Source organism: Myotis daubentonii, chromosome X (assembly GCF_963259705.1).
Source record: "Myotis daubentonii chromosome X, mMyoDau2.1, whole genome shotgun sequence".
Lineage (NCBI taxonomy): Eukaryota > Metazoa > Chordata > Mammalia > Chiroptera > Vespertilionidae > Myotis > Myotis daubentonii.
Window position 1 is genome coordinate 10,207,527 of NC_081861.1, and position 24,079 is coordinate 10,231,605.

The window sequence follows — 24,079 nt, forward strand, 5'->3', positions numbered from 1 at the left end:
ACACAGGTGTAATAAAATGGTTCTGATTCCGCCCATCCTTTTTATAAATGCCCAGAGGTCCTGATTTTGCCATAATGTATTCAAGACCTGGGCTGCTGCCTTCACCACTTTCAGAGATGATCTGTCTCCTCTGCCCTTGGTTATGTTCAACAGCTTTTTGATGCCTCAGAGTCAGCCAGGGTACACAAGTTCTTTAGTTGATCTCTTCCCACCCTCCCCCACCTTCCCTCTGAAATTTTGCAGTCTGTTCCATGCTCTCATGTCTCTGGATCCACTCTGATCATCAGTTTATTTTGTTAATTAGAGTCCACATATGAGTGCGATCATGTGATACTTGTCTTTCTCTGACTGGCTTATTTCACTTAGCATAATACTCTCCAGGTCCCTCCATGCTGTCTCAAAGGGTAAGAGATTCTTCTTTTTTATTGCTGCATAGTATTTTATGTACCAAATACTTTTAAAAGGGTTTATACTTCAACCCAACAATTCTCCTTCTAAATATCTATTGCACAAAAACAAATGTACCCGGATATTTATTTCAGCACTGTTTATAATACTAAAAAATGAGAACAGCATAAAGGCCTATACATCAGGGACTGGCTAAAATAGCTATGGAATATACATTTGTGATTATATAGCCTACTGCCCAAACCCTGCCTCTTGTTTTGGGATAGAGAAACTTTAAAAGCACAAAAAGGTGCCCAGCCAGTGTGGCTCAGTGGGTGAGCGTTGACCTATGAATCAGGTCACGGTTCAATTCCTGGTCAGGGCACATGCCCGGATTTCGGGGTCAATCTCCAATGTGGGGTGAGCAGGAGGCAGCCAATTAATGATTCTCTCTCATCATTGATGTTTCTATCTCTCTCGTCCTCTCCCTTCCTTTCTGAAAGCAATAAAAATATGTATTCTTTAAAAAGCACAAAAGGTGTGGGAGGAAGGGAGAGAGAAAGAGAAAAAAAAAACATCCATGCAAGAGAGGAAACATTGATCAGTTGTCTCCCCTACACACCCTGACTGGGGATCGAACCTGAAACCCAGGTGTGTGCCCTGACCAGGAATTGACCTTTCTATGCACAGGACAATGCTCCAAACCACTGAGCAACATTGGCCAGGGCTGGAAACATTTTTTAAAGGATTCCCCAGACACCTTTGAAAAGAGGAAAAAAAAACTAGGCAAACATCTGGAAAGATTGATTTTTTTTTAAAGTTAGACATTATGAATAGAAATGTTAGGAGTAAAAAGTATATAATACAGTATAGCAGAGATTTTTAAATGATAGGATAAATTTATTGCAGTAAATCTGAAGTGATTAACTGAAAATTGTGCTAAGAAAATATAACTTACTCAAGAAACAAAACACCTGAGTACAACTAAATTCAGTTTCGAGGAAATTGAATCAGTGGTTTAAAATCTACCCTCACCCACATGAAATCCATTAGATCTAAGCCGTTTTACCAAGCATTCAAAGAACAGCTATTCCTAATGTTATGCAAACATTTATATAGAAAAATTGTAATGTTCTCACAGCTCACTTAACAAAGCATCATGTAATTTCATGCATAAATACTGCAGTTTAAAAAAAAAATACTGCAGTTTGTAGCCTTAAGAGAAAGGGCCTCATTCTTGTTCAAAAGACAATGACAATACCATTTTCCCACCCAAATGGTTGCAGGGTGTGCATCTGCAGCTTTTACTGTTTTATTGGGGTCACACCTTATACATAATTTTGTCTACTGGCCTTTTCACACCAACCTGCTGCAGAGCGGGTTCCACACTGCGAGATGGTCACAACCCTGGCTGTGTGGGCCCATGGGGTCCAGAGTGTAGCCTCCTCTTTCACCAAAACTTTTGGCAGCTACAAATGATGACGCAGCCCGGCCAGCGTGGCTCAGTGGTTGAGCGTCAACCTATGAACCAGGAGGTCAAGGTTTGATTCCCATTCAGGTTGAGGGCTCAACCCTCAGTGTGGGGCATGCAGGAGGCAGCCAATCAATGATTAGCTCTCATCATTGAGGTTTCTATCTCTCTCCCTCTCCCTTCCTCTCTGAAACCAATATTTTTTTTAAATTTTCAATGATGGTGCAGTGAGCATGTCTACAATGTCAGAGTCACAGTACCTATCTCTTACAGTTAAACAGGCTGAGAATGTCCATTCTGCCAAACCGGTCCACCCAAGAGTGGCACCACAGGCCTGTCCCCTGTGCCTTGCCAGCAGGGCAGCAGACATCATTTGTTGCACTTTTGAAATTACTTTCTGTTCAGTTGGAGTCTGTGTTGTTTTAGTTACTGGTCAAAGAGAAACGCTTTCCTATTGTGCTAACTGGCCATATGGATTTTTCTTAAAGCATCGAGCAGCAGGTGTGTGAGCAACAGGGAACAACATAGGTTCCGGTAGGATGTGCTGTCTATCTACTTCCCAAAGCCAGGCTCATGAGAACCAAGGGGCCACAGCTAAGAAGGCAGGCAAGCTACTTCCCTCACCGGAAGAATCCCACCACTTGTTCCGGAAGCTCAGCCAGAGCAAAACCAAAAAGAAAGAAAGAAGAATCCCTCTTCTGGGCAAACAGCCTGGTTCAAAATCTCTGGTGTAGAATGCAGAGTTGGCCCCTATAGAAGGAAGCAGGCAAACGGGAAGGTTCAAAAGAGCAGTGGTTGCCTGGCCAGTGTGGCTCAGTGGTTGAGCGTCAACCTATGAACCAAGAGGTCACAGTTCGATTCCCGGTCAGGGCACATGCCCGGGTTGCAGGCTTAGTCTCCAGTGTGGGGCATGCAGGAGGCAGCTGGTCGATGATTCTCTCTCATCATTGATGTTTCTATCTCTCTCTCCCTCTCCTTCCTCCGTAAAATCAATAAAAAAATATTTTTTTTTTAAAAAGTGTACTTGGGAGAAGCATCCCCCCGCCCCCCGCACCCCATCAGACCATGAGGTAGCCACAACTCCAAACCCAAAGCAGTGGAGAAAGGGCGGGTAAATGTCACTACACAAAGATAACAAACTTCAAGTCCAAACCACGCTAGTACCAAGTCACAGTGGGAAAAGATCACTGCAACTTCCACCACACGGAAGAGCTGACCCCACTAATGACCAAAGCGCTCCTACAAAGCGAGGAACAAAAGACTAACAACCCAAGAGCAAACTGGTCAACAGATACAAACAAGCCATTCACACCAGAATTGAAAAGGACCCCGAAGCTCTGAAAGACGCTCACGCTCACTCTTAATGAGAACTACATGATGGCAAAAGCCCACCGGTTGACACCCCTCACCAGGGCAAGGCTATGGGGAACGAGGGGAGAGCAGGAAACCACACTGGGGGGCACCGGCACCACCTACCCTGTTTGCAGATGCTCAGTGTGGCCGCTTCTAAGAATCTGACCCAAAGACACACAAGATTGAGCCAATGCACTTTCACTGTGGCATTATTTATGACAATAAAAAGACTGGCAACAAGGTAAATGCCGTGGTGCAGCCTCCCAGCGGAAGAGCACGTAGCCCAGGACTGTGCCCGCAGTGCATGCGCAGGAGCTGGGCCAGAAGGAAGAGCTCCCTCCCATCTCAGGCTGGGAAGCAATCCTCTCTGAGAGCCTTGACCTTGATTCTTGTCTTCCCCAATGGAGGTGGAAGAGGGAGCCCAAGAGGCAGGTGGTTCAAGCAGACAGAACGGACAAAAAGAGCACAGCATCAGGACTGGCTGGGACCCCGTGGGCCCTAAAAGAGGCAAACCAGCAGCCGGGGAAGCTGAAGCGGAAGTCCCTGCTAGCTCGTGGCGCTCAAAGAAGCAGCCTGCTCTTTGTCACCTCGCCTGGAACGAGGCAGGCGGGAGAGGGAAGCGGAGATTGCACTGTCCTGGGCTGGTCGCCGGCAGGCGGCTCTACTGAATGCACTCCATGACGTGGATCTGCAGGGTGTCCATGTCAGGAGCCTGATACTGGCACTTGGGGCAACAGAAGTCAGGTGGCTCCTCGGGGGGGCTTCTCTGGATGAACGCGGGGTGAAAGGACTGGTGAGCTGCAGAAGGAGAAGAGGCGCTGGTTACAGCACAAACTGCAGGGGGGAGGGGACAGAAAGTACTGAGACCTGATGGGACCATCAGATCCAATTACCAGGGTCACTGCCACTAGCACCTTCCCTTTAGCAACCCTCTGGGGGGGCAGGGGGGAAGTGTACCAATGAGAAGCAGCCCATTTGAGCTCCCACCGCCCAGGCTCCCCAGGCTGCCAGCACCCTCCCCTCCCCAGCCCCTCCTCCTGCAGCTCTCACCTTGGGCAGGGGGCTGGGAGACCTCTACATGCCGCTTCCTCATATCTTCAATCCTTTGAGAAGAGAAACTATGCAATCAATACGTGCAAGCCAAGCTCTGAGTGGCGTACAAAGCTGATGGAAGGACAGGGCGGCAGGAGGAGAGACAGAGGGCCAGGCACCCTCAGTCTCTTGCGCTGACAGCTGGAGCCCCCACAGCCCCCACCCTGCTCTGCTCTGCATGCACCACGTGCTCCAAGACCTACCTGGCCGACTCCTGGCAGCTGGCCTTCAACCTGCTGTACTCCCGCTGCAGCTGCTCCAGCTGCTCCTGCAGCAGCTCCTTCTTCTCAGCCAGCTTCTCCCGGGCCTGCCGCTCAGCCTGGAAATCAGCCTCGTAGATATCCGCCTGGCAAAGCCAAGAGAGAGGAACGTGCCCACCACCCGTCAGCCACTCCTTGGACACTGTGCCGGGCACAGGGGCGAAGGCAGAGCCCGCTTCCACCCTCCCACGGCCCATGGCATAGAGAGAGTCCCCAGGTGCACTGAGAGGCCAAGGAATAGTCAAGAGGTCAAGGGGCTCGAAGAGCTTCTGAGAAGCCACTGCAAAATGACACCAGAGACATGTTAGGTGCCAGCGCCAGCAGGCCTGGCCTGCTCACCCGCATGTAGGCCACAGACCCTCACCTGGGCCTTGAGCACCGGAACCGTCTCCATCACAATCTTGTGCTGCTCGGCCTCTTCCTTCAGCTTATCGATCAATTCCTGCTTAGCCACCAGGGCCTCCTCGGCCTGCTGGAGCTGCTGCTTGAGATCTTCCAGCTGCATCCCCTAGGGATGGGCGAGGGGAGCTGATGAAGCCCGAGTTGGCCCAGGCCTGGGGTCGTGCCACCCCCAGGCCAGCTGCTACTTCAGGCAAGAAGAACTAAGAGGAACAAAAGATCGGACCCAGGTGGCCCGCCAGCCACAAGATGTCAGTGTGTGCAGGGCATGGGAAGGTGGAGGCTGAAGAGGACCTCTGAGGTCATCTGGCACAAGCTCCCACCCAGGCCAACACTCCCTTCCCAGAATCCTTCTTAAAATGTGATCACTAAAAACTGTACTCAGCCCAGCCAGCATGGCCCAGTGGTTGAGCGTTGACCTATGAACCAGGAGGTCATGGTTCGATTCCTGGTCAGGGCACATGCCCAGGGTTGTGGGCTCGATCCCGGTGTTGGGTGTGCAGGAGGCAGCCGATCGATGATTCTCTCTTATCAGTGACGTTTCTCTCTCCCTCCCTCTCCTATCCTCTCTGAAATCAATAAAAATATATTTAAAAAAAACAAAAACTGAACCCAGTAGAGGTCTCATAAGGACAAACTAGAAAAGGGCTCTCCTCTGACTTCAACACTGGGATGGAAACATTCCCATAGAAATCTGAGCCAGGAGCCAAACTGGTGACGGCTAGCAAAAGGACCCAGCCCAGGGAGGGGGTGGAGACCCAACCCAGGCCACCATAGGCAGCGAGCATCACAGCCCAAGTGTCCCCATCTCCCCATAGTCTACCCTGAGCCATCACACTGCAGCCTTGACAAAACTCTAAGATAAGTCGAGTACCCCTCCCTCGCATTTGGGAGAGCAGGCCCCATGGGAGAGGAGCCGGGTCAGCTCAGTCCTAGGCAGTTCCTGGGGTGTGCCCGCCATACTCACTCGGTTTCGCTCATTGCTCACTAGGCTGCTCTTCATGCGGTTGTCATAATCTTGGAAGAGCTGGTGATAGGCTGCCTGGAGCTGCGCCAGCTTCCGCCTAAGAAAAAGGAGCTTTCGCTGGAGGAACCACCTTGTCCTGGACCAGCCACAGCTTTTCCTGCTTCCAACTCCGCCCTCTTTCTTCCTCCCACAAACCCGAACGGGGCTCGCAGGGCACATAAGTGCCTTAGAGGCCATCAGTTCCGAGGCACACTTAGCTAAATAGTTAATGTTATTTTCCTCATAACTAGCATATTTTGAAGTATGAAAAGAAATGTTTATAATAAAATGGAACTGTCTGCACTCTTTTAAAAAGTCAACTTCATACCCTAGCCAGTAAGGCTCAGTGGATAGAGTGTCAGCCTGTGGACTGAAGAGTCCTGGGTTTGATTCTGGTCAAGAGCATGTACCTCGGTTGCAGGCTCGATCCCTGACCCTGGTTGGGGCATGTGTGGGAGGCAACCAATCGATGTGTCTCTCTCACATCAATGTTTCTGTCTCTCCCCCTCCCTTCCACTCTCTCTAAAAATCAATGAGAAGCCCGGCCTGGTGTAGCTCAGCAGTTAAGCACTGACCCAGGAACCAAGAGGTCACCAGTTCAATTCCTGGTCAGGGCACATGACTGGGTTATAGGCTCAATCCCTGTGAGGGGCATGCAGGAGACAGCCAATTGATGATGTTTCTCTCTCATCAATGTTTCCATCTCTCTATCCCTCTCCCTAGAAATATTAAAAATCAATAAAAACGTTTTAAAATAAATGAAATAAAGGAAGAAAGAATCAATGGGGAAAATATCCGTAGGTGGCGATTAACAACAACAAAAAAAGTCAACTTCATGAAAAACAGAAAGGCAGGACTAGTCAAAGGTATACCAACAAAAGGAATGAAGGATCCTGGACCAGATGCCGCTAACACGTGGGCCAAACAGTAGAGTCTGAATCTGGCCTGGAGAATGTTGTCATTTAAAGTATGAATCACTTGGATGTGATAATGGTTAAGGAACTGAATCCGGCCCTCAGCCACAGACAGTCCCTAGAAGGGCTCTCCCACAGGTAGAAAGCCACCGACATCCCTCCGGTCTCCATCCCTCCCATGTCAGGCACCACTCACTTCTCCTCCGAGGCAACCTGGCGCTCCTTGCGCAGAGCAGCCTCCATGCTCTGGTTCTGCATGCGCAACTGGTCCACCTGCACGCTGTGCTGCTGCTGCAGCGCCTCCCGCTCGCTCTCCAGCTGCCGGGCCTGCTCACTGGCTGCCCGGGCCCTGCACGGGGGAACAGGAAGGTCACAGTGGGGCCCCAGCAGGAGTGAGGGTGCTCACAGGAGCCCCGCTGTGCTGAGAAGGACTGCCAGCGAAAGGCAGGTGGGAGCCAGAGAGCACTAGAAGCTGTGCAGTCTGAGGAGAGAGGACGGGCCCTGGGAGCATGGAGAGGAGTCTTGGTTCAGAACATCCTGTCAATGCAGAGCCAACACAGTGTGAGAAAGAGGGAGGTTGCCCTAGCCGGTTTGGCTCAGTGGATAGAACATCAGTCCTTGGACTGAAGGGTCCCAGGTTCAATTCCAGTTAAGGGCACCTAACTCAGTAGCAGGCTCGATCCCCAGCCTCAGTCAGGGAACATGCAGGAGGCAACCAATTGATGTCTCTCTCTCACATCGATGTTTCTCTCTCTGTCTCTCCCCTCCCTTCCACTCCCTCTAAAAATCAACGGGAAAATATCCTGGGGTGAGGATCAACAACAACAACAAAACAAAAAAAAAAAAGAAGAAAGAAAGGAGGAGGCACTGTCACTGGAGACAGCGACAACTGCAGGGCACCAGGTTAGGGACAACGTGTTTGTGTCAATGCAGGGACCCAGCCAACAACCAAGTGCAGGTGCCAAGGAGACCTGGGGCTCAGGTTCAGGCTGATGCCATCCATTATGGAAGCCCCTTCAAAGGTGAAAGAGTGATCCCAGAAGAGGGTGCTGCTGCAGCCAGGAGAGAGAAGCTCTCAGGAACCACCCCTTAGGGGCCAACAGGCAGGGGATGGGGGCCCAGCCAGAGCAGTCTCCGTGGAGGGGCCAGGAGAGATTGGGAGGAGAGGAAGTGGAGGCAGCCAGAAAAAATAAGCCTTTCTAGAAGGGGGCGGGGAGCAAGGTAAGAAATAGGTTGGGGGTTGTCCGGCCAGCGTGGCTCAATGGTTGCGCATTGACCTATGAACCAGAAGGTCACGGTTCGATTCCCAGTCAGGGCACATGCCCGGGGTAACAGGCTCCATCCCCTGTGACTGCATGTGCAGGCAATCAATGATTCTCTCTCATCATTGATGTTTCTCTCTCTCTCTCCTTCTCCCTTCCTATCTGAAATCAATAAAAATATTTTTTTGAGAAGAAAAAAATGGGTGGGGCAACTGGAGGGGGAGGCAGGGTCAGTGTGCTCAGGCAACTCTTTCCCTCCCAGTGACTATTCTAGAAGTGGCAAGGAAGTGACTGGCCCACCTCAGTGGCTCATTTGGAGATCCAAACATCCACCCCTGTGAGGAGAGCTTCCCACTGGCCTGCCTGGGGGGCAGCAGTAGCCTGGGCAGGAAATTCCTCTTTCCCTCTGTACTCCTGCTGTAGCAGCTCGTCTCTTCTCCCCTGGGTCCCCCCAAAGCCTCCAGTCTTCCGATTCAGGCCCCATATTACCCCACAGCCCCCGACCTCCCATCTCCACACTCATATCCCCCTAAATCTGCAGTTCCAGGTTCCAGCATGTCGCCCTGCCGTCCCGAGGCCTTCCATAGGCCCCACTATGAGGGCAGCAGTGAGTATTTCTGGGTGGGGGCAGGTTACTGGGGGTTTTTTCCCACACCTGTCCAAATATATATATATATATATATATATATATATATATATATATATATGTATGTATTAGTATAGATTTACATATACATATACATATACACATACACATACACATACACATACACATACACATACACATACACATACACATACATATACATATACACTGAGTGGCCAGATTATTATGACTGGCCAGATTATTATGACCACCCCATCAGTACTTCATTGGGCCACCTTTTGCCTTCAATACTGCGGCGATTCTTCTTGGCATTGACTCCACGAGATGTTGAAAAGTGATGCGAGGAATCTGACACCCTGCCTGATGAAGAGCACTGTCCAGTTCTGTGACATTTGATGATTGTGGAACCAGCTGCCTGATGGCTCTTTTAACTTCGTCCCACAAATGCTCAATTGGATTGAGATCTGGTGATTGTGGGGGCCACCTAAGCAAGGTAAAGTCTCCATCATGTTCTTGAAACCACTCCTGCACAATACGAGCACCGTGGCATGGCGCATTGTCTTGTCGGAAGAAGCCATCTCCACTGGGATACGCCATCAACATGACAGGATGAACTTGATCAGCAACGATACCTAGGTATGTTGTGCTATTCAGACGTTTATAATGGTCTAGCCCTCTAGCAACTTCAGCATGAAATAGCTAATTTGCCTACAAACATCAGGTGATCATAATAATCTGGCCACTCGGAGTATGTATGTATATGTGTATGTGTATGTGTATGTGTATGTGTATGTATATGTATATGTATATGTATATGTATATGTATATGTATATGTATATGTAACACACATTTCCATCTGTTATCAGATAAAAGTTAGGTGCTGATGCCCAGCCAGCATGGCTCAGTGGTTGAGCATCGACCTATGAACCAGGAGGTCACGGTTCGATTCCTGGTCAGGGCACAGCTCAGCTAAGCACCTGTCTCCATGCTCACTCACAGTCCTCCAGTCCCCCCTCACAGAGGAACCCCCGGAGACACCTAAATGGCCTCAGTCTTCTCAGGTGCCCTGACAGAGGCCTCCAGGTGGGCGTGCCCTCGCCACTCACCTGGCTTCCAAAGCCTGCCGATCCTTGGTGGCAGCCTCCAAGCGACTCTGGCTCTCTTGGAGCTCCCCCAGCAAGGACGTCACCTGGGCTTTCACCGAGGCCTTGTCCTCAGCCATCTGCTACATGAAAAAGAGCCACTTCCTGTCAGCAATGCTTTCTCACCAGCTGCCCACCCTTGGTGGCCCCAAACCCTGGGGCAGCCTGCAAGTGCTAAGACGTGTCACCCTGAGGGCTTCTCTTCTGCCCTTGGCACCCCTACTCATCTCACCTCTCACCTTCAGAAGTTGCCAAACCCCAGCCAAGCAACTGATGCAATGGAGAAGGGTCGAGTCCCATGAGCCCCTCCTCATCTCTGCGGATGGGGTATGATGAGACCCAGCACAGAGCGGCCTCAAGTCTCCTAACACTGACGACCAGGCCGTGAGGACTTAGCCCTGCAGGAATCTCTCAGCCTCTCTGAGACTAGATGACAAGGGAGGCGAGACACAAAGACAGCGACAAAAGTACACGCTCTATTCCACAGGCCCGGGGCCACTAGAAGGTAAGGTGTTAATGACACTATTCCCAGAAGACCTCTGCCAGCCACAAAATTCAAAAGTTGGCTAGCCCAGCCAGTTTGGCTCAGAAGGTGAGCAGCGACCTATGAACCAGGAGGTCACAGTTCAATACCCGGTCAGGGCACATGCCTGGTTGCAGGCTCAATCCCCAGTGTGGGGCGGGCAGGAGACAGCCGATCAATTATTCTCTCTTGTCATGGATATTTCTATCTCTCTCTCCTTCTCCTTCCCTCTCTGAAATCAATAAAAATAATTTTTAAAAGAAAAAAATATGTAGATCAAGTTTTCAGGCTAAATAGTAAAAAAAAAAAAAAAAAAGAGCCCTTGCCGGTTTGGCTCAGTGGCTAGAACATCAGCCTGCAGACCAAAGGGTCCCGGGTTCCATTCCGATCAAGGGCACATACCTGGTTGCAGGCTCCTCCCTGTCCCGAGCCCTAGTCGGGGCTTGTGCAGGAGGCAACCAATCGATGTGTTTCTCTCACATTATCTCTGTCTTTCCCTCTCTCTTCCACTCTCTCTCAAAATCAATGAAAAAATATCCTCGGGTGAGGATTTAAAAAAAAAAAAAGAGTTGCTTAGCCGGAGTGGCTCAGTGGTTGAGCGTCGGCCTAGGAACCAGGAGCTCACGGTTCCATTCCCAGTCAGGGCACATGACTGGGCTGCGGGCTCAGTCCCTGGTAGGGGGCTTGCAGGAGGCAGCCATTCGGTGATTCTCCCTCATCATTGGTATTTCTATGTCTCTCTCTCTCTCCCTTCCTCTGTGAAATTTATTTTTAAAATAGGTTTCTAAACAAAAGATGTCGAAACTCGCAATTGCCTGATCTCCCTCATCAAACAGTCCGGACCAGATCCCCGTAACCTCAAGCTGCTCTAGCCCAGGGTTGAGACTCAGTCCTCCCCATCACTGACCCCTGTGCAGTAACCCCTCCATAGTAACTGCCACTCCTGAGGGTGCTCTGGGGGACCTCTCTGGAAACACTGACATCCCTGTGTGTTTGCAGAGCGCACCAGGCTGGTCGCACAGGTGGCCAGAGCCCCTAGCTTGGCCGCTCCTGGGAGAAGGCCTGCCTGCCCCCTGGGCTACCTGCTGGCATCTCTTCAGGTGCTCCACCTCCTGTAGGGCCTGCTCCCTCTGCCTCTTCAGGTCCAGCTTCTCCAGGTTCAGTCTCTCCACCAGTTTCCTGGCCTCCTGGAACTTCTGCATGAGGAACTCCTTCTCCTCCCTCTGGCTGCCCTGGAAACGCTGCAGCTCCTCGCAGCACTCCCGCAGCATCTGGTTGCTCTGCCGGATGGCATCTGGCAGCAGAGGAAACAGCCGAGGGGAGGTAAGCCCTGGCAGCCAGCCTGCCAGCCCCCTGGCCTGGCACAGTGCATTCCCCATAACACTGAGCCGCCTCTCACACAGAGTCTCATTGAATGAGAAGCTAGAGATGCCACCTGGGCACCTGGGGCTACACCTAAGTACCAAAGGAGCAGATTTGGAGCCCCGGAGGTATGATCAAGGGGTGAGGCCTTGTCACACAGAGGAGGGAGGATGCACCACACCCAGGGACAGCCATGGTGCCTGAGGGGCACAGTACAATGGCCACTGGGACCTGGAGAAACTGCCCCCGATTCAGGTGAGGATGTGGGGGGTGAGAGTGGGGGGCTGTGGTGGAGACAGGGATGGGGTGGCCAGGAAAAAACTCAACCCCCATCCACATGTGGGGAGGAGGCAGCTGGAGGACAGCCTTCAGCTGAGGGTTCTTCACAGAGACACCTGGCCCGAGGTCAGGAGCCCAAGACTCCTCCCTTTCTTTCCCAAAGCAGCCCATAGGCCCTTCAGGGAAGGCCACGCCCCTTCCCACAAAAGGCCATGCCCCCTTCCCAGGATAGCCAGCGCTTAATGACTAATCAGTATGGAAGTATAAACACCTGGCCACATGGGCCCAACTTGGGACAACTCAGAAGGGTCATTCCAGCTCCAGAGCTTGGCCTGCACTGCAGCCCAGCTTCTCCCTCTGCCCACCCCTGCCTCTGGCCTGTCCTTCCCTTCCCTTCTCTTCCTCTTCTGGTCCTCAGAGCACTCTAAATAAACTTCCTACCCAGCCGGTGTGGCTCAGTGGTTGAGCATCTACCTATGGATCAGGAGATCATGGTTCGATTACTGGTCAGGGCACATGCCTGGATTGTGGGCTCGATCCCCAGTGGGGGGCGTGCAGGAGGCAGCTGATCAATGCTTCTCTCTCATCATTGACGTTTCTGTCTCTCTCCCCCTTCCCCTCTGAAATCAATTTTTTTTTTTAAAGAAACTTCCTGCACATTCATCTCTGTCTCACAGTATGCTTCCAGGGAACCCCACCTGAAACACTGAGGGAGGGTGACTGAGCTTGAATTGCTAGCTGGCCCTCAGACGTCCACCTAAACCAGCAGTTCTCAACCTGTGGGTCGCGACCCCTTTGGGGGTCGAACGACCCTTTCATAGGGGTCGCCTAAGACCATCGGAAAACACATATATCATTACATATTGCTTTTGTGATTAATCCCTATGCTTTAATTATGTTCAATTTATAACAATGAAATTGGGGGTCCCCACAACATGAGGAACTGTATGAAAGGGTCACGGCATTAGGAAGGTTGAGAACCACTGGCCTAGACCCAGCAGACACAGAGGCACAGGTGAGCAGAATAAGCCTTCCCCTAGCAGGACTGGGTCCCCTGACTTTTTACTCCACGCCCACTGTCCTCCTCACCTCGGAGCTCTTGATTCTCCTCCAGGCAGCGCTGGAAGGTCTCAGGAGCACCCTGCTCCGAAGGAAGGTGGAGCATGGCCGGCTTCCCCAGAGAAGACTCTTCACCCATCATGTCCTGGTCCCCAGCCGGGCCACCGCTGGGCTGCACCATCTCACACAGCGGACTCTTCCCGGGGGGCCTGCTCATTCAACAAGTCAAGGTTTGGAAGAGAAAGGCAGCAGGAGCGTCACACGGGACCTGTGCAGATTCCCCTGCAGGACAAGGAGTGCAGATGTCAGCAGCTCTGAGGCCATCCTATAAGCAGAATGCCAAGCACTCTGTCGAGGGTAACAGGATGTGAAAATGGATTTTTTGGTCTAAGAGGTGACCCATACTCCCATTCCAAAGGGAGGTACAGGCCCATATGTGGGACTTGGAAAAGCCATGGTTCAGCACTGAGTAGAAACTCTTGTCTAGCACCTGTCTCTGGGCTGTAAGCTGAAATGAAGAATTTCATGCCCTGGCCGGTGAGCTCAGTGGTTAGAACGCCAGCCCACACACTGAAGGATTTCTGGTCAAGAGCACATACCTTGGTTGCAGGTTCTATTTCCAGCCTGGCCTACTAGAGGCAACCAATCACCAATTGATGTGTCTCTCTCACACTGATGTTTCTCTCTCTAGCTCTCCCCCTCCCTTCCATTCTGTCTAAAAATCAATGGAAAAATATCCTCAGGTGAGGATTAACAAAAAATAAAAAGAAAAAGAAACAAAAGACCACATATTGTATGATTCTGTTTATATGAAATGTACAGAATAAGCAAATATATAGACAGAAAGCTGCCCTGTCGGTGTGGCTCAGTGGTTGAGCGTCGACCTATGAACCAGGAGGTCACTGTGTGATTCCCAGTCAAGGCACATGCCCAGATTGTGGCCTTGATCCCCAATAGGAAGCGTGCAGGAGGCAGCCAATCAATGATTCCTGCTCTCCCTTCCTCTCTCTGAAATAACTAAAAAACAAAAGTTAAAAAAAAGAAAGAAAGCTTAGTGGATGTATAGAGGGACCGGAGATGGAGTGATGGAGGTGATAGCTAAAGGGCACAGGGCTTCTTTTTGAAGTGATGAAAATGTTTTGGAACCAACTAGTGATGATTGTACAACTCTGAATATCCTAAAAACCAGTGAATTGTACACTTTAAATGGGTGAATTCTGTGGTATGTGAATTACATCTCAATAAAGCTGTTCTTGAAAAATAATAATGAGACAGGATTGTAAGGGGTATAAATTAAACAAAATTAGCCATGAGTTGATCATTGTTCAAGCTGGGATGTGGGTACATGGGTTTACTATACTATTCTTCCTACTTTTGTACATCTTTTAAATTTTCATAATAAAATGCTCAAAGTACCATGTCTCTCCCTTGGATCACTGCAATAGCCTCCTAACAGGCCACCCTGTTCCTAACCTTGCTCCCTACAGTCAGCCAGAAAAATCAGCTTAAAAGAGTAATTCCAATCACGTCCCTGCTCTAATCAGACGCCTACTATGGCTCCTCATTGCCCTCCGTGTAAAAGCCAAAATTCCTACTAGAGCCTAAAGATCCTGTACCATCTGATTCCCCATTACTTCCTCTCCAAGTGCCTTACTCCGCTCCAGCTATAGTGGCCTCTTTGCTGTTTTTAAAACATGCCAGGATGGCCCATTCATTCTCGAGTCTCTCTCACACACAAACACACTCACATGGTATGAGGTGGGGTAGACATTAATCGTTTTGCAAAGTGAGCAAACGGAGGCACATGGAGGTAAGATAGCTGCCAAACTGTATTGGGACCTTATTAAAGAATTTAACAACCTCAAATGCAGTCAAGTTTGATGAACAGAAAATGTCTCCGAACTAGAAGAGTCATCCACGAACTAGGGGCGTGGTCAAACTCCGCGGCAGCGGAGGAGGGACAAGCGGAACAGTCAAGCTCGCCGCCAAAGTAATCTGGGTCCAGCATCGGCCCCGCCTGGGCCAGTGCCCTAGGAGCGGGCGGCAGAAACGGACCGGGGCCCAACAGGACTAGGGAGCCTGGACGTCCGGGGGAATCTAGGAGGCGGCGGAACGCCCACCGATGGTACCCTGTCTTCCTGTCTTCGGGGAAGAGGGCCACACCTGTCAGCGGAATCGATCCGACGTGAGAAGGGCGGGAGCAGCGGGTCGCGAGCGCCCCTCGAGCCCGTCACTCCAAGCAAGTCCCCATTCCGCGGTAGCTCTTCCCCTCTCCGGCCGCTGAAATCCCCACTTCCGGCTTCCGGTGTCGTTGCTGTGGTACCCGGAAGTAAAACACGCAAGCCCCGCCCCACCCAGGAGGCCGGCAAGAGGTGTGAAGGATGCTGTTTCCCGAGAAACCCCGAGCCCGCCAGCCTCAGCCGGCCCGCAGTACGTTCCCTAGCGACGTGTACCACCCGCTGCTTTTCCCGGCGTCAAGCCCACACTTCCCCTAGTCTCTCCAGCGGCGGCATCCAGCCCCCGGTCGCTCGGCCGTCCCGCCCCCGCAAGGGGAGGAGCCACGACGAGGCGATTTAATAGGGCTGGTTTGACCCCAGCCGGCGACCTGTCTGGACCAGGAGGCGGGGCCACGCCGTAAACGGGGGTCCAGGAGGCGTGGCCACGCCGCCGGCGGATGTGGAGCCCTTTGCGAGGGCGCAGGGCGACCGGGGTCGGAGGAGAAAGCCGGTTGCAGGGGCCGGACCGAGCCTGTGATGGATGAGTGAGCGAACGGCGCAGAGCTGCGCCCGAACCTGCTAGGCATCAGGTACGCGGGACAGCGGCGGCGGGAACAGCAGCCTGACTGCGGCTCAAGAACCGGCGCAGGTGCCCAAGGGGCGGGGCGGGCAAAGGGAGGAGACCTCGCCCTGGAGGGGGCCCCTCCCTCGCGCAGCCTGGGATGCGCGCGCACCTGCCCGCGCCCCGCCCCCGCAAGGGAGGGGTCCGTGGAGGCCCCGCCCGCGCGCCTCGCCTGAGGCGGTCAGCTCAGCTCGGGCGCCCGCCTCCGCTAGTTAAATGGACCGGCGGGTCTCAGCCCCCGGAAACTGCCTGGAACTCCAGGGCTGCGAGCGCGACGGGCAGCCGCAACGAGGCACAGGTAACGAAGCGGGTGAGTGTCACGCCGTCCGTGGCGCGTGCTGCGCCGCGAGGCCCTCCGATGTGCCGCGCTGGGTAGCCGGGCAAAATCAAAGGGTCTCACATCCAATCGTCCCCATTGGACCCCTGAGGAGACAGACCCTGAGAGGGACAGGGACTTGCCGGAGTCTCCCAGCTTGGCCGGAAGAGGGCTGGAGCTGCAGGGTCTCACATGCTCCATCCAGCTCATTGGGGAGTTTCCACCTGGTTTCCTGGGTGAGATGCTCCAGCAGAGTTTTGCTCACTCCCCAGATTTGAGGCTCCAGTTGGAATCCACTGGTGCTTTGTGTAACTTTATAACGTACACTGTGAAAGAAGGCTGCTCTGGGGAGTATGGCCAGAACCCACAGCCAGAAGTTTCTAAAACTCCCCCATCTTCCTCCTGCCCCCGCCATTCACAGCGAGTGGTTTCAATCATTAGACCTCAGCTGGGTGAGAGCCCAAAAGACCCCTTAAGAGAGGACCAACTTCTCAAAGCTTTTCTGCTCTCCTGCCTTGCCAACAAGTCTTTCTCTCAGCAGAGAGCATCATGGCAGAGCAGGTGGACCTGAGCCGGACCCAGGTGTGCGGGATCCTGCGGGAAGAGCTGTACCAGGGTGATGCCTTCCATCAGTCCGAAACACATATCTTCATCATCATGGGGGCATCGGTGAGTCTCCCCTAGGCCCTGCCTCTGAAAATCCAAAGTTAGAGCGCGATATTGCTTAAGATCCTTTCCTGCTGTGTGCCGGAGCTTTCCCACCTGGTTGTTGGGGGGCCACTTGGGCTCTCCCTCTTGTTCCTGCCTCTGTGCCATTATCACCCCAGCCCCACCTGGAATACACTCACTTCCAGGCGTATCTGAAATCTCTGCACAGCCTTTGACTGTAGACCTGTGTCCTAGAGCTGGGAGGTCCTTAGGGACGGTCTGATTGGGCTTCCTCCTCCCTGGGGAAAAGTGAGGTGCAAACAGGGGAGGCTATTCATGCCACGCCTGTCTTTTTCAAACCTGTTTGTGACTTGACAAATGTCACACAGTCAGTTAATTCCAGAGGCAGGATCTGAGGTCCTATCTGCACCTTTGTCTCTCGCTACCAAGTCAAGTTCCCCGGGGACAAACACTCATCCTTTCTTTGAATGTTGTCTCCTTGCCTCAGCTTCCAAAGCCTGCTGAAGAGCCCCATTGCCTAGCCAGTGGCACCGTCATTTTGCTCTGAAAGGAAAGACCATGACTCCCACCCTAACCCCCCCCCCCCAGTGTGAGGTGCAGAAGGGAGATCTGCCAGGTGGCAAGATGTGTCCATAGGCTGGTGAGATGAGCTGCCAGAGCTTCATCTGGAAGTCAAAGTGGCCTCTTCATTTTTAACCCTGCTCGTGACCAAGATTCTACTAAGCAGCGCATGACCATTTTTGCTTGTAACTTATTATATAATCTTGAGCCGGAATTCTACCAAAAGTCCTGGCCAGTGGTTAAAGTGTTGGCCTGACGACTGAAGGGTCATGGATTCAGTTCCCAGTCAAGAGCACATACTTCAGTTGCAGGCTCGAACCCCAGCCCTGGTTAGGGTGCGTGCTGGAGGCAACCAATCAATGTGTGTCTCTCACATGGGTGTTTTCTCTCTCTCCCTTCCCTTCTGCTCTCTCTCTCCTCCATCCCTTCTACTCTCTCTATAAATCACTGGAAAAATATCCTCAGGTGAGGATTAACAAACAAAAAAAAAGAATTCTACCAAAACTAGTTAGCTCTTGACAGTGTAGGCATTGTCTCCCTGCGCCTTTCACGTCATGGTCCCCTTAGCTCTGGAACCTTGGTTCTTTGTTCATGTAGCATAGCGTGCTGCTGCCTTTCACAGAGCCTACTCCCTGCCAACTTGGTGATTTTGATCACAACTTGGAAAAGGAGAGCCAGAATACAGGGCTGGAGGCAGAGCCAGGGAGGAGGGTCTGCTGGTGGAGGGTAGGAAGGTCCCCCTTAAGCACCATCCTCTGCCTCCCCATAAGCCCAAGTCGGGGGAATGCACAGGAGGAGCACAGGGAGGAAGGCTTGGCCTCCACCCTTCGCCCAAGCCTGGCCCCCTTAGAGGAGCCGCCAACTTTAAGGCCTAGGACTCTGACCCTTTGGCCCTTTCTCCAGGAAATAGTTTGGAAGGGAAAGTAACTCAGGATTATGTCTCCTCCTTTCCCTTATCCCCATACCAGCCTGTCACAGGATGCTCCAACAGAGTATCCCAGGCCACAATAAATGGCTTATAGCTCCAGGCCCTCACATTTTAGATGTTTCATTGAGAGCATCCAACCTTGCTGTGTGACCTGGGGCAAGTGTCTCCCCTTCTCTGAACCTGTGTTTCCACATAGTAAATGAGGGCTTTTTTTTTTCATATCTTTTTATTGATTTCAGAGAGGGAGAGAGAGAGAGAAACATCCATGATGAGAGAGAATCATTGATCGGTTGCCTCCCACAGCCTGGGCATGTGCCCTGATGGGGAATTGAGCCGTGACCTCCTGGTTCATAGGTCAACATTCAACCACTAAGTCACACTGGCTGGGCGCAAATGAGAGTTTTTGAAGCAAATGCCAGGGGTCCTTGGACTCGCCGAGCTGATTCTGTGACTCCTCACTGCTTTCACCTGTGACCAGCTTGGGGTTGGGCAACTTTGTTTCTTTGCAATTGGTAGGGTTCCCCTTTGCTCTCCTCTGCCTGAGAGTGACAAACAGAAGCCTCCAGAGCAGAAATGGGAAGTGCCGCTCCAACAGGTGGACTGGGGGAGCACAGGGTGTCTGTCCACCATAGGAGGGCTCCTGTTCATTTCTCCACCTCCTGTTAGAGGGGCTGGAGCTGAGTGGGCCAGCCTCCCACACTCAGCACTTAGAACAGCTCCCAGAGTCAGGCCTCCCATGCCTGCTCCTTCCATGTAGGAGGTAGGTAGGGTGGTACTGTGGGAAACCAGTGAGTTTTCTGTTCATTCATCCAACAAATGGCGATCAAGCGCCTCCTTGCAGCGCAGAGACAGGCCCCGCCCTCCCCCTGGGACCTGTGTGCTGGGGGCCCCGGACCCAAGGTGAGTTAGCAGCCCAGTAAGAATTCAGAGTGGCGCATGTGATAGGAGACACAAGCAGGCCCTTGTGTCACCTACCCCATCCCTCAGCAGCCAGATCTCAAAGGAGGGGCCTGCGGAGCCAGAGCTGGGGGAGCATTCCATGCAAAGGGAAGAGCAAACACAGAACCCCCGGTGACTCGTGGGCCCCTCGGGGCAGCCCTCTGCCCCTTCCTCCTCCCCCACCCGCTTACCCAACCCTTGCCACACACCCAGCTTCCTTCCGGGAGCATTGTAATGCTGGCTCATGGGGTTACCCAATGGGCTTGAAGCTGCTGTCTGTTCCCCCTTCTGTATAGCCACTTCCCTCTGTCTCAGGATTCCCACCCCAAGTAGGAAGAGCATGTAGGTACTTACTGTCCCGGTCCAGAAAACTTTGGGATAAAAGAAACCAGTTTCTGCCTCACCGGTGTGGCTCAGTGGTTGAGTGTCGACCTATAAACCAGGAGGTCACGGTTCCATTCCTGGTCAGGGCATATGCCTGGGTTGTGGGCTCGATCCCCAGGAGGGGGCATGCAGGAGGCAGCCAATCAATGATTCTCTCTTATCATTGATGTTTCTCTCCCTCTCCCTTCCTCTCGGAAATCAATAATAAAAAGAAATTTTTTAAGAAAGAAACCAGTTTTTCTTTACAGACAAGCATGTGGGGAAGAATCTTGGGCCCAGCAGATCCTTTCCTTCCCCGTCTGGTAGGGCCTTGGCCAGCCAGCCTGGAGTGACTCTTCCCTCCAGGGTCATAGAGAGGAATGGGAGTAAGAGAAAGAGATAAGACTGGGAATCGACTTGGACAGGATCGGCTTACTGCCTGGTTCTCAGCCCCTCGTCTCTCTGGGCCTCAGTCTCCCCACCTGGACCACAGAGGCCATGGGCCCATCCCAGTGACGGGTACAAAGGATGACCTGGCAACCCGGCACCTCCCTTTCCTCGGAATTTTTCTGGACTGCCTTCCCCTTGGGCCGATAAAATTCTTGCTGTGTCATGATGATATTGGCAACACCCCCCCCCCAAAGTCCTGGTGATTCACCAGCCCCAGGGTGGAGTAGGGAGGCCCTTTTGTTGGCTTTGCAGCCAAGCCTACCCAGCAGCCCCCAGTTATCTCAGCCCAGTGGCCAAGAGCCAGCTGGTACCCAGCCAGGGCCCAGGCTCCACCCCAGGAGATGCAGCAGGTCCTTTTTTAAAAATGTGTTTTTATTGATTTCAGAGAGAGAACGAGAGAGAAAGAGATAGAAACAGCAATGATGAGAGAAAATCATTGATCGGCTGCCTCCTGCACACTCCCCACTGGGGATCGAACTTGCAACCCGGAAGTGTGCCCTTACCAGGAATTGATCAGTGACCTCCTGGTTCATAAGTCAACTGAGCCACGCCGGTCGGGCACCCAGCAGATCCTTGACCTCAGTGACCCTAGAGGGATGGGATGGCCCACCCTTCAGGGCCTTGAGCTGGCAGCCAGTCCCTGGAGCTCTCTGTCACGCCTTCTGCCATAAAATCCTCACAAACAGACCGCAGCAGTGGTTTGGGCTTATAAGACAGGATACAGAAGTCAAACCTGGGTGGCAACAAGCAGGTGGCGGCCCGGGTTCCTTTGCCCCAGCCAAGCCAGATACTGGTGGCTGGAGATCCCAGTAAGGTCCTGCTTCTCCAGCTAAGTCACCATGTCCCCAGGCAGCTCCTTCCCCGCTGTGGTCCGCCAGCAAAATGAAGGGTTTAGGGCCCGGCCAGTGAGGCTCAGTGGTTGACTGTCAACCTATGAACCAGGAAGTCACACTTTGATTCCCGGTCTGGGCACATGCCAGGGTTGTGGGCTCAATCCCCTGTGTGGGGCATGCAGGAGGCAACCGATCAATGATTCTTTTTTTTTTTTTAAATATATATTTTATTGATTTTTTACAGAGAGGAAGGGAGAAGGATAGAGAGTTAGAAAACATCGATTGAGAGAGAAACATCAATCAGCTGCCCACTGCACACCCCCCACTGGGAATGTGCCCGCAACCAAGGTACATGCCCTTGACCGGAATCGAACCTGGGACCCTTGAGTCCGCAGGCCAACGCTCTATCCGCTGAGCCAAACCGGTCAGGGCCAATGATTCTGTCTTATCATTGATGTTTCTCTCTCCCTCTTCCTTCCTCTCTGAAGTCAATGCAAATATTTTTTTAAATGAAGGGTAGAGGAAAGATTGCCCCATCTCACCAAACGCCCCTGTAATTGCTCCACACCCACATGTGGCATGCTTAAATTTGATCAGTGTCTTCCCGCATGCCTTCTTGAAGAGGAGTCCAACCCAGGCCGGCCCAAAGAGAGCAGCTGCCAGGCCCCCCGCCCCCCACTGCCCTGGGTCCTGTGTCACCTCTTCCTTAGGTGACTTGGAGCCCAGCAGACCGCTGGTTGCAGGGGCTGAGCGGAACAAGACAAGCAGGTTCTATTGCTAATTAATCCCAGAGAGAATGGCAAGAACAAACAGTCGGGGTGTGGGGCACCGTGACTCAGCAGACAGGAAACTAGTCCCTTGCCACCACGCCATTGCCCACAGCCTGCTGGAAGGCGGTGGTAAGCAAAGAGCTCCTGCCATGAGGTGTTTGCAGGCCGAGTTTCTGATTATTTTTCCTCCGGACTAGTCCCCAGCAAGCCCTCTCTTGAACAACAGGCCAACACTAAGCCAAGGTGACAGAAGCAGAGTCCTCATCCAGCCCCACTGATGGGAGAAGCCAGAGGCGGGCACTGCTATTCGCTATGGGTATTGCTGCTGTGGGGGCTCCTGGGCGCTGAGGGACAGAGAGGGGAAGCTCGGAGCCCAGGCTGCGCTCAGAGCTGGACCTTGAAGGCCCGGTGAGGGCAGCCATCTGATGCCACTATGGCAGTGCTTCACGTGGAAGGTGGCAGTTAGGGATGCGCTCCCAACCATTTGGAGGTCAGTTGTGAGCAGTTGGTAGGCTTGGGCAGGGGCACCGGCACAGCATACCCTGGTTTGGGAACGGCCCACTTTGCAAGTTTGGGGTCCTGACTGGAGATGGCCAGTCCACACCTGCTTGTGTGAGCCTGGTGCTCAGCGAACTCTGAGCTGGAAGACACTTGGAGTTGTCTGCATGCAGGTCCCCACCTTAAGCCCTGGCTAGAGGTCAGGTCACCCAAGGACATTGGAGACAAAGCAAAGGACAGGAGGAACATGAACAGTCAAGGCACCAAGGCCTTCCCCCACCTCCACCCACATAGGGATTCCTCCCCCAGGAGCACCCCCCCCAGGCTCCCAGTGCCTCCTAACTGCCTGTCTTTGGAGGGATTTTTTTTATTTATCCTAAGGTACCACTAGACTTCTTTAAATACATATTTTTAATTGATTTCAGAGAGGAAGGGAGAGAGAAACATCAATGATGAGAGAAAATCATTGACCGGCTGCCTCCTGTACGCCCCACACTGGAGATCAAGCCCACCACAACCTGGGCATGTGCTCTGACTAGGAATCGAACCCTGACCTCCTGGTTCACAGGCCGATGCTCAACCACTGAGGCACACCGGCCGGCTGCAGAGGGGTTTTAACCAGGTTGGGATTGCGTTGGTCCCAGTCGCATGGCCTCCTTTTTTTCTGCCTGGGGCGAATTCAGATCCATCCCAGCCTAGCATGTTCTCCCCCTGCCACCCCCACCCCACTGATTGGCAACGCTGAGTGGAGCGTGGGTCGTGCCCGGGCCCGTCCCGAGCTTCAATTACAGGGCAGGCAGATGAAAGGGCTCACTGCTCTGTTCCTCTCCAGGAGCCTGTGACCATCGGTGTCCGTCCTCTCCCAGCTGGAGGGGAGGATTCCATCATCGGCTTACAAAGTGAAAGCTCGTGGGAATTCCCACAGCCACTGGACTGGAGCTTGGGGAGAAGGAACTTTGATTCTCTCTAATGAGTCTTCTGTCAAATTTGTGGGGTTCGTTCGCTATATCGTTGCTCACAGTTGCCGTGTATCACACCCTTGCTTTTCTTTTAGAAATTTTCACACGCACACAAAATCGACAATAGCTCTATGAACGGCCACTGTCCATGGCCCAGCTCCCACAGTGCTCTGCCATCTTGCTTTACCCACTCTCTACCCTCTGCTCAATTCTTGTGTGTTTTGTTTTACTATATTTTTAATTGATTTCAGAGAGCAAGGGAGGGAGAGAGAGAGAGAGAGAGAGAGAGAGAGAGAGAGACATCAATGGTGAGAGAGAATCATTGATCGAACTGCCTCCTGCATGCCCTCCACTGGGGATCAGGCCTGCAACCCCGGCATGTGCCCTGACGGGACCATTCAGTCTGCAGGCCAATGCTCTAACCACTGAGCCAAACCAGGGAGGGTTTCATTAGTCTTTTTCAAGCACCAGCTTTTGGCTTTGTTCATTTTTTGCTTTGTTTTCCATTTTATTAAATCTTCCTTATTTCCTGCCTTGTAGTTTGTTTGGCTTGAAAATTCTACTGTGCTTGCCCTGGCTGGTGTGGCTCAGTTGGTTGGAGCATCATCCCATGCTCCAAAAGGTCGTGGGTTTGATTCCCGGTCAGGACATATATCCAGGTTTGCGGTTCGATCCCCAGCCCCAGTTGGGAGCATGTGCAGAAGGCAGCCAGCCAATTGATGTTTCTCACGTCAATGTGTTTCTCTTTCTCTAAAAATCAATGAAAACGTCGTCAGGTGAGAAATTTTTTTTAAATTGTCCTATTTTCTAACTTCCTAAATTAAATGCTTAGCTTATT

General features: G+C 52.3%; 2 protein-coding genes across 12 annotated transcripts in view; one reads left to right on the plus strand and one right to left on the minus strand.

Moving 5' to 3' along the window:
* Positions 1-15,418, minus strand: IKBKG (inhibitor of nuclear factor kappa B kinase regulatory subunit gamma). Of its 5 annotated transcripts, none has more exons than XM_059679202.1 (10): positions 15,281-15,418; positions 13,148-13,399; positions 11,500-11,711; positions 9,859-9,977; positions 7,079-7,231; positions 5,930-6,026; positions 4,928-5,071; positions 4,507-4,649; positions 4,262-4,314; positions 1-4,009 (listed from the first exon to the last, which is right to left on the minus strand). In XM_059679202.1, exons 2-10 carry the CDS (start codon positions 13,332-13,334, stop codon positions 3,873-3,875), a joined length of 1,245 nt encoding a protein of 414 aa, XP_059535185.1. In that variant the 5' UTR covers positions 13,335-13,399; positions 15,281-15,418; the 3' UTR covers positions 1-3,872. The 5 variants fall into 5 exon arrangements, with proteins under 5 accessions (XP_059535185.1, XP_059535186.1, XP_059535188.1 ...); XM_059679203.1 differs by having other exon boundaries at positions 15,173-15,305; XM_059679205.1 differs by having other exon boundaries at positions 9,859-9,974; positions 14,978-15,286.
* The window catches only part of G6PD (glucose-6-phosphate dehydrogenase), a 16,346-nt gene continuing 7,666 nt past the window's right edge, over positions 15,400-24,079 (plus strand). The window contains exons 1-2 of one of the 7 annotated variants that reach the window (XM_059679199.1): positions 15,400-15,923; positions 16,810-16,940. In XM_059679199.1, coding sequence (XP_059535182.1) covers positions 16,821-16,940 — 120 coding nt within the window. In that variant the 5' untranslated portion in view covers positions 15,400-15,923; positions 16,810-16,820. Of the gene's footprint in view, positions 15,924-15,959; positions 15,983-16,092; positions 16,266-16,809; positions 16,941-24,079 lie in introns of those variants that run through there. The other 6 variants (XM_059679198.1, XM_059679200.1, XM_059679197.1 and 3 more) reach the window with 6 other exon arrangements.

Excerpts from the sequence above, each read along its gene's own strand:
- IKBKG (XM_059679202.1), bottom strand. The coding sequence starts at position 13,334 with ATGAGCAGGCCCCCCGGGAAGAGTCCGCTGTGTGAGATGGTGCAGCCC. Across the intron at positions 7,232-9,858 it reads CGGCAGGCTTTGGAAGCCAG|GGCCCGGGCAGCCAGTGAGC; the intron begins GTGAGTGGCGAG and ends TCCCCCGTGCAG. Across the intron at positions 5,072-5,929 it reads TGAGCAATGAGCGAAACCGA|GGGATGCAGCTGGAAGATCT; the intron begins GTGAGTATGGCG and ends GCCCATCCCTAG.